The 9,201-nt window shown below is 39.4% G+C and overlaps 1 protein-coding gene across 2 annotated transcripts; it reads right to left on the reverse strand.

Moving 5' to 3' along the window:
• Positions 1-4,662: 4,662 nt before the first annotated feature.
• Positions 4,663-9,201, reverse strand: LOC116196223 (nucleotide-sugar uncharacterized transporter 1). Of its 2 annotated transcripts, none has more exons than XM_031525843.1 (7): positions 8,565-9,201; positions 7,210-7,361; positions 6,908-7,116; positions 6,592-6,685; positions 5,961-6,127; positions 5,527-5,598; positions 4,663-5,312 (listed from the first exon to the last, which is right to left on the reverse strand). In XM_031525843.1, exons 1-7 carry the CDS (start codon positions 8,635-8,637, stop codon positions 5,030-5,032), a joined length of 1,050 nt encoding a protein of 349 aa, XP_031381703.1. In that variant the 5' UTR covers positions 8,638-9,201; the 3' UTR covers positions 4,663-5,029. The 2 variants fall into 2 exon arrangements, with proteins under 2 accessions (XP_031381703.1, XP_031381702.1); XM_031525842.1 differs by having other exon boundaries at positions 5,527-5,697; positions 8,565-9,196.

The following is a 9,201-nucleotide window of genomic DNA, read 5'->3' on the forward strand; positions in this document are numbered from 1 at the left end:
GAATGCGTGATAGAAGTTAGCATCTCTTAAATTAACTGTGTATTATCATTTCTTTTACCATAATATCCGGAAATCCAATCGATCCTCGACTGATTCAGTTTAAGCAAGACCGATCAATTAAGAAACTAAAACTATCTTAACATGAATTTTTTTTTATTCATAAAACTTAAATTCGAGATCTTATTTAAAGAAAATAAGTGCAAATCTGCTTGAATCAATTTATATTGATTTCGTTTTGTTTTTTTCTCTTGGGTAGAACACTTATCCCAATGCATCTCCAGCTCTTAATTTGCTTCTCCATGAATTCTCAGCTAGTCGGTCGCATTAATTATACGTGCTTCTAAGCAATTGGACTTTCGCATATATCAATTCATAAAGGCTTAATATTTTGCAAACACTTTCAAATCTATCCTAGCATTTGAATTATCATAGAAATAGGCTCATGTTTCATCTTTGCTTATGTGGACCTTGTTATTTTCTATCATTTTTTACACATTCTTCTTGGCATTCTGGTGATTCAAAACTGCATCAAATCATAATAAAATGTGAAAATAGTTAATAATTTTTAAAATTTGATAAAATCGTTCTTCATATATTGTATCCAATAAAGAGAGCTGTCAAGTTGATCATCATCTTCCATCTGTCTATATGGCAAGGTATCTAGAACTTGAGAAATATAAGAGCTAAGGAAAGCAGATGAAGAAAGAAAATTGCCAACCGTCACATTTTAATTAGCTAAATATTTGAAACGATAGGCCTCATTCTTTTCTATAATTAAAATGCTGAAATAAATTTGAAATTGACTTCATAAGTTGATTCACGCAATTATATTACTTTGAATTCATATACAATCAAAGATCACAAGCAAGATATACGATCTAAATTGTTCTCATTATGGAGGTGATGTGCCAAAAAAAAAAAAATCTTCGGGTTGCTCCTCCTGACTCTGATCACCTCCCGTACCTGCAAGAAGGGCTCGTTGGGTTGTTGCCTGAGGGCCCCTTTGACGCCCATGTAGGAAGAGTTGTAGAAGTGAACATATACTAAAGAGTGTGTGCGTGTTAGGATTATCTTAAGAATTTCCTTATATAGGTCCCATGGAGATGATATTTTATGTTGAGGGTAGAAAAGTCGATTGGCCCTTGGTAATGCCCAGCTAAGAACCTTCATTATTAAATTTCTATTGGACTTATACGGGCTCGGACCCATATCCACTTAAAAGTTCAAACTGATAAGTGGTGGTACCCAAGTCTCATATAAACCCATGGATATTTTTTTCTTTTCCGATGTGGGATTTATCCCATTTTTACTCCTCAGCACCCGCCCTCACGTGCAACGTGTGGTCTATTTCTGCCTACACGTTGTCACGTGCCCTTAAACACCCGCCCTCAACAATTGACCTCGAATCGGGCTCTTCTTCCGTGCTCGGGCAAGGGGGGGACTAACACGAGGCGCACACTTTGGCTGCACTCGGACATATTGGGCCTGACGCGGTGTGGGTGCGCACACGCGCGTGGGCGCGCTACGCGTAACCTGGGCTTTGATACCATATTAAATTTCCATTGGACTTATACGGGCTCGGACCCATGTCCACTTAAAAGCTCAAGCTGATAAGTGATGGTACCCAAGTTTCATATAAATCCATGAATATTTTTTTTCTTTTTCGATGTGGAATTTATTTCATTTTTACTCCTCAACATAATGTTGAGTCGGAATTTACCCTCAAATCATGAGGTTACGTCAAAGGAAGATAATTTAATATAATTAAAGGTTGTGGATGCCCAGTGGCTAACGTGCCCAATCGAGACTTCGTACATTTCGAGAATGAAAAGCAATAAGCGACAATCGCAGACTATATATTTCGGCATCTACTCATTTCCAAGCTTTTGCGATTGAAACATGTGTGAACATTTACATCAGTCAAAAGATATCCGGTCACTATATTTTATGCTCGCCATATATATATATATATATATATATATATATATATATCCTCTCCACATATTGTATGCACAAAAATTAACCTCGATTTTGATGATAAATTGCTCATTTCACGCAGCTCCATTAGTTTGTCTGACACGCAAACTTTTTCATTACTGGTTGCTTTTGCATAATCGATATCGTATTTTTTGGAGCTAGCTATATATGGACAGTTCTCTCATAGTTTTCTATAATAATTTGATTACAATATGAAGCCCTCTTTCTCATTATTATAGTCGTACTTCTCAGTGTTACACTTTAAGACAAGTAATTGAATTGAACGTTCTAAAACCATTGATGTCAAAAGGATTACGTATTTAAAACTCAACTCTATCGCCAAAAGGAAACTAATTCTATGGTAAATATCAAAAAGTGCCTAATCTAGAAGATTAAAATAAAGATTATATTATAAAGTATATCCCGAGATATTTTCGAATTATCTAGAAGATTCAGTGCATCCCGAATGTATCTCGCAATAATTCCTCTCAAGTTGGAGCATGAGACTGTCGAATGCCTAACTTGCCTTGGAGAAATGCAAACCGATCTCGACCCAATGACTTTGTGAATATATCCGCGAGCTGCAACCTCATGGAAAGTGCCAATGATTTGAGACTGAATGTGTTCACGAATAAAGTGACAATCTATCTCTATATGTTTGGTCCTCTCGTGAAATACAAAATTAGCTTCAATATGTAAAACAACACAAAATAAACGTTTGATATGAGTATTCCTAACTCCAAGAGAACTCAATAAACTCTGCAGCCAAAGTATGTTGTTCACAATGGCAGCCATAGCCCTATACTCTGCCTCTGTAGATGAACGAGGCATAGTAGTCTGCTTCTTGGTCTTCCAGGAGACCGGTGATCCTCCAAGTGTGATGAAATATCCTGTAATTGATCGTCTGGTCTTATGGTAGCTAGCCCAATCCGAATCACAGTAAGCCACTAGATCCAGAGAATTGGGTTGTATAAAAATTCATTGCCCTAAAGACTGCTTCAAATAGCGCACAACCCTCGTGGGTGCATCCCAATGAGGTTGAAGCGGATCTGGCATAAATTGTGCTAATATATGCACTAAGTAAGTCAAATCCGGCCTGATAATAGTTAGATAAATTAATCGACCACTCAGACGTCTGTATCTGCTTGCATCTTCAAGACGAGAACCCATATCAGCAGATAGTCCATTATCTTTTCTCCCTTTATTTAATGTAGATGTGTACCCACCAAGTTTATTATAGATATATGTTCTTTTATTGTTTCTACAGATAACTTTTGATTTTTCTTTTTTTAACATAAAGAAAAATTTATTGGCACTAACTAATACTCCAATTCTTGCAAGTCTAAACCATTAATTCTAAAGTTAATTAAATGAGTAAAATTAAAGTTATACTATGAAAAAAGGGAGCGAGTTATACATAAATTAATTCGCGCTATAAATTGAGGAAAATAGATAAAGAAAAAGGAGGTGCAGTACAATGAAACACTCATCGTCTAGGAACTAAGAACGTTTTATGTTCGATTTTCGTAATTAAGATTATCTATGTCTGCTTTTAGGAGGATTTAGCATTTTATTCCGGATGAAACTCTTTTCTTCTTGCAATACATTTAGCTGCTTTCCTTTTTTAAGGAAAAAAAGCTGTTAAATAATTGATATGGGGCTTGATACTAGAACTAATCTTTACACACTAGCTTGGGAGATGTTTTTTTTTTTGGGGCAAAATGCAACAAATGGCACAAGCTTTAAAATTGCCTCAAAAAAGCACAATGTTTTAATTTCGTGTCTTTGAGAGCATAGAGTGGAGAAGGATGGACTGAGATAGATTTCAGGTCGGAAGAGAGCGGGGGAATGAATAGGGTTAGATTGGATTTGGGTGGGCAAGAGAGCGGCCGGGTCAAATTTCGGGTGGGGAGCCACAAGTGTGCTCCATAATTTTACTAGGCGAACCATTTCAGCAGAACCATTAAAATTGATAAAAAAGTTAAACACCGTGTCATATTAGACACCGAATTAAAACATTGTGCCTTTTGAGGTAATTTTTAAAGCTTGTGTCAAATTTGACACAACTTGCAGACATTGTGCTCAACCTTCAGTTAGTACATATTATTTCCTTCACGATAAGCGTGCTGAACCAAGATCTCCCATTTCCGAGCTACGGCTTCAAGGATTTCCAATTCTCTGATCAGTCCTCTGTTGAATGGAGCACATGGGACACAACGCCATCCGTATTAAGTTTGATCAATTAATCCACCCGTGTCAAGTCTATTCTCTCTGTGATTTGTTTTTTCGATTACATTGACAAATTATTATTGTCGGATTCTCTTACGGAAATTGTTGAAGCATCTAATCAATAGCTCTGGATCTTGTTGGTATCCTCCTCACTCACATTACATGTAAGTTTGTATGCTGTTGGTTGTCCTATATATGAACCCCATTGGCGTCGCTCAGTTGGACCCTCCCATGCATGTGGATTGGGTTTGAGGCAATTCTACGGAACACGACCAAATGCTAAACATCGAACTCTAGGCAGGCTGGGCATGCGCTGATGAGATGACGATCGAAACCGAGAAGTATTTCTGCAATCTCTACAGCCCGGCCAGCATTTGTAAGGACCCAACTGAGGGTGGACTCCCAACTGTAAAAGAACTATAACACAATCTGCTTAGTATGATAATGCCCGAAAAGTAGAAACTGAAACTCGAGGGTAGTGCGATAACGCAGGAAAAGTATTACAAAAGCTGAATCTTGACAGAGAATCCTACTATCTGTCATATATACATAATAAAGTGGGAGATAATGAGGACCGACGTATTCAGCCAGGCAGACACTACCGGGCACCTTGGCTACACAACACATTAGCAGAAGGCTGAGTTAAAAATCAACCTCAATTTGAACCAAAAGAAAATTAAAGACGAATAAATAAATTAAAGACAATGAAAACAGCAAAAGAAAAAAATGAAGAAAGAACTGGGTCAGTGATGAGTGTATCCCGTCCCATTTATCATCTACTACGACAGTGTCCCCTTCAAACGAAGAAAAGTAAGATGTTCTCCTAGACAGCATCGGACCCGTAACTGCCTTCATGGGCATTGCCGTTTTCTCTGCCAAGCTTAGATTTTGGCAGGGAGCTTTGACGAGAAGTTGTGGTTTTGCTTGGATTTTGCTTCTGATTCAGCAAATTTAGGTAAGTGTAAAAGGACATTCCCGCAATAGCAGCAAAGGCCCCACAGATGCTCGTCTGACCGGGATTCGACCCAAATATGTAATAATTCCCTAGGAGAATCACGCAGGTCTTGAATTGCCCAAGCACAACATGGGTGATTGCTGAAGTTGCTCTGGAAAGAGAGAGAGAGTGAGATGGAGAGACAGAAGGATATATCATCTAGCAAGGATTCTCATATGATCAATGTCTCTACATTTTAAATTCTTTCAGTTTTCAAACATAGAGAATTATTTCGAACTTCCCCATGAGTCTGTTACCCTCAGTCTTCATTTCTAAAGACAAGAATGGGACTACTGAAGCAGAAGACAGTGGAACAAACTACTTACCCAAGGGCCAGAGCACCCGACCATTGCAGCAAGAAACCTAAAAAAGCCGACGCCAGGATTGCTGAGGTGTTACTGAAGGTCCAGTGGAATGACAAAGCGCCAGGAGGATCGAGCCAAGGTATCAAAATCACAAGAAAGAACAAGGTTATAGGAGTCGTCTTCCACATTAACCTGTGAGACAAAATTTCATAAATGGCCTTCAAGTTTTAAGAAGTGCAATTAAAAATACAGCTCAATACAGCAGGTTTGGTTTGCTTTCTTACAAGCTTAACTGCTGCAAAAGGATAATTAACCGTAAAAGACCATACATAATGAATCAGCTATTTCGGGTTCCTTTTCCAGTTTGGCTCTGATCCGCTTGTTTTTGCCATTGAGAATGAGCAGGATCTAAGAGGAGAAAAGGACAAGGTGAATGAAAGGTTTTGATAACATACGCTAAGGCAGTCCAGTTCTCCTGCTGTTGGAGTCGGGACCAGAGGATTTTGTTGACAGCGCTTGGGATTATCCATGCAAACGCTACACAAGCACCAAAGAAGTGAAATTGCAAATCGGTAACTGTAGCTACAGCAACACCGATGGACACCACTGTGAGAGCAAGCACCTGAAAAATTCACTGATAAGCATAACAAACAAATCGAAAAGCCAAAACTTCAGTTTGAGATGCCAAAAATTCATTTTTTCCTAGGGCCTGAATTTGTAACAATCTACTCGAGTTTTTATAAATGGTATAACTGCTCGTAGTATAAAGTGAATTGGCACAAGAAATTGCATAAGTACGGCAGTTTGGAATTTTGTTTTAGTTCCTGCAAGGCAATTTCTTGCATTTTTTAAGTCGGCATAAAATGTTAGTGATTCTTAAAGTTAAAACACACTGATGAGCTCAAGCATTTCAACTTTCTACTTCCATAATGCATATTATCTTCGTCACCCCTGGGACAGGGGACAGGGGACAGGGGACAGGGGACAGGGTACATGGGAACTCCTCACCCATCAAAGCAAATATAGATATTCCACAGAAGTCGAAATCTTCATGTATAACCCAAAAACAAGAGGGAAATGAGTTACCTTCAAGAAAGAAACCCTTTTGTCATAGAAAATGAATTCTGCTAGAACAATTGATGGGGTCACCGCAATTTTGGACATCTGATAAAAACCGATGCTACAAAAGAAACAAGTGTATTATTTAATCCCTTGGAAGCATAGAATAATACATGCAGAAAGGAAGAAAGAAAACTGCAACATGGGAAATTCTGTCATCTAGAGTGATCCAAGGACCAAGATTGCATTAGGTGGTGGACTGAAGATCCCTTCAAATGATGTATGGCTCTGCAATTGCAAGTAATATGCAGTTAAATGACCATATAAGCTCCCTATGACTCACCTATTGTACTTCAAGCTAACATTAGCGAGGCCTGTAGATAGAGACATCACAATGCCGAGAGTGAGTAGAGAAGAAAAGCGGCTTGACTTTGCAGGAGGGGATGCGGGAAGGACTGAGAATAACTTGAGAATGGCCATCAAGAACCAGCTTATTACATAGTGAATGAATGTTAGGAAAATAGGGAAGTGGAACCCGACATTTTTGAGAACCTGAAGACATAGAAAATATTTGAAACAAGTTCAAACCCAAGGTCAGGAAAAGGTACAAATAAATCAGCACAAAGTAATGAAGCAAAGGCCAACCAGTTTGTTCGTGAATATAATTCCGACAGCAACAAAGAAATTGAAGGTTAGAGCAACGACAGGGCGGCATATTCTCTGCTGCTGGCGCTTTGCCCCCTCAGGTGACTGAAACTCGTTATATAGAGAGGCTCTCAGGTCCTCCAATGCCCTTCCTGCAATGATGATTCACTTATATGACATCCGATAACAGCGAAAGAAAATAGCAGTATGCAACATTGTAGCTTGGAAAGACCATCCAATGTTTACAAGTGAACTGTGCAGATTAGCAACTTCCATCAAAAAACAAAGGTGCCTAATAAAATGTAATAACATTCATCGGCAGGCAGATACATAAGCAGCAATTTTCAGGAAAGAACAAAAAATTCACATTTCAATAGACAAACAGTAGCCAATAGACTGACATAACAAAAGTAACAAGCAACATCTCAGCAAACACAATTCTACTAATATAGCAGTAAGAACAATGGAAAGGCACATATGTCACTGACATGGATGCAATTCAATGGTATTGGATTTTTGGGACTTTCCCTACGCTTTCTCTGGATTTGACTTTCTCTTCCCTTTTCTGTTCTTATTCTCCTCCATAAAGCAAGGTTGACAGGCATTTTCTCACTTTGCCAAACCATCTAAACCGAGTCTCAGGTTTCCTCCCTCTCATGTTACCCTCTATTGGCACCATATCTGCTTTCTCTCGAATATTTTCTAATCTATTCTTTCCTAGCAAATTCACAGTTGAAAACTTGGGAAAACATCCATCAAACAAGTCTCGTCTCTCGCTCATGAAGTCACTACCCCTCAGGTATCGGCCGCACACTGCCTCACAATGTACTATAGATGTATCAACTACTACTCATATGGCATAACTACCCTCATCACCAACTGCAATGAAATTCTTGATCTGTTCAACACCATTTCCATGACAGCTTTTTCTCTTACCAATTTCAGAATAGGGAAAATTCAAAAGAGAAGAAATTTATCGTTTCACCAAAGGCACCCTCTCAAGAGCAAGCTTGATCAGCAAAACAGAAGAGCCTAACACAACCAGCTAATATTATGCATGATTTCAAAGAGCCTAAAATAACCCCGACATTGCAAGATGAGCACAAAAGATAGGAACAAAAACCGAAGTAAATTTAATTCAAGCCAACCTTGGATAGATCAGAAAGAACAAGACAAAGTAAGATATTCATGACTGCTACTAAAATCCAACTGCATGGCAAACTGAAGCAAGCAACCGACAGATGATAATCGAAAACCCTAATCCACCAGAATCAAAGAACAGAGCTTTCATTCAAACCCGAAAAGAATTAGCGGTGTATCTGGGATTATCGGTTGTAAATGAAATTAAAAGCTACCTCTTTCGCCAGCATCGCTGTCCTTGCGCTTCAGAATCTTCCTCACATTTTTCTTCAACAAGAAACTGAACATCTTACCAGCAATGCAGAGGCGAGCTTCAGAAATCAAAAGCTCTCAACACTCCCCCTCTCAGCACACTCATCGACTCAAACCCAAAGCGAAAAATCCCCACAAAACAGAACAAAAATGGGTTCAAGTTTGCTCCTTTATAGCTCCATTTCCTACTGGGTTTGGAGATATTGGAGCAGGAGACGCTGGTGGAGCTGAGACTGAGACAGACAGAGAGAGTGACAGGGGAAAGGAGAGTAAAGGGTCTGTGATTTTGAATGGGGGGGACAAGATGACAAGCCGGGAAGTGATGTGGACAAAAATGGGAGGTGGGATTGACCTCGAAGGTGAAAGAGAACAAGGCGAGGGTGTCGCTGCTATCGAGAAGGGGACACGTGGGGTTGAGGCCAGGGACCGTTAATGGCGAAAATTGGGGAGAGAGAGAGAGAGAGGGCGAGGGAGCGGAGAAAATGAGGCAATCACGCTCTCACTGAAGGGAAGACCGAAGACGATGCAGTGTCAACGGGAAGAGCAGGAAAGACTGAGGCAACAGTCAGCAGAATCGCTTACAACCTGCGGCACTCGACA

This window comes from Punica granatum, chromosome 2 (assembly GCF_007655135.1).
Source record: "Punica granatum isolate Tunisia-2019 chromosome 2, ASM765513v2, whole genome shotgun sequence".
Classification (NCBI taxonomy): Eukaryota; Viridiplantae; Streptophyta; class Magnoliopsida; order Myrtales; family Lythraceae; genus Punica; species Punica granatum.

What these genes read in the sequence shown, in the direction of transcription:
- LOC116196223 (XM_031525842.1), bottom strand. Translation starts at nt 8,637, where the DNA reads ATGTTCAGTTTCTTGTTGAAGAAAAATGTGAGGAAGATTCTGAAGCGC. An exon ending in CAGCGATGCTGGCGAAAGAG is followed by an intron (nt 7,362 to 8,564) that starts GTAGCTTTTAAT and finishes TCATCATTGCAG; the next exon opens with GAAGGGCATTGGAGGACCTG. An exon ending in AAAGGGTTTCTTTCTTGAAG is followed by an intron (nt 6,128 to 6,591) that starts GTAACTCATTTC and finishes TGAATTTTTCAG; the next exon opens with GTGCTTGCTCTCACAGTGGT.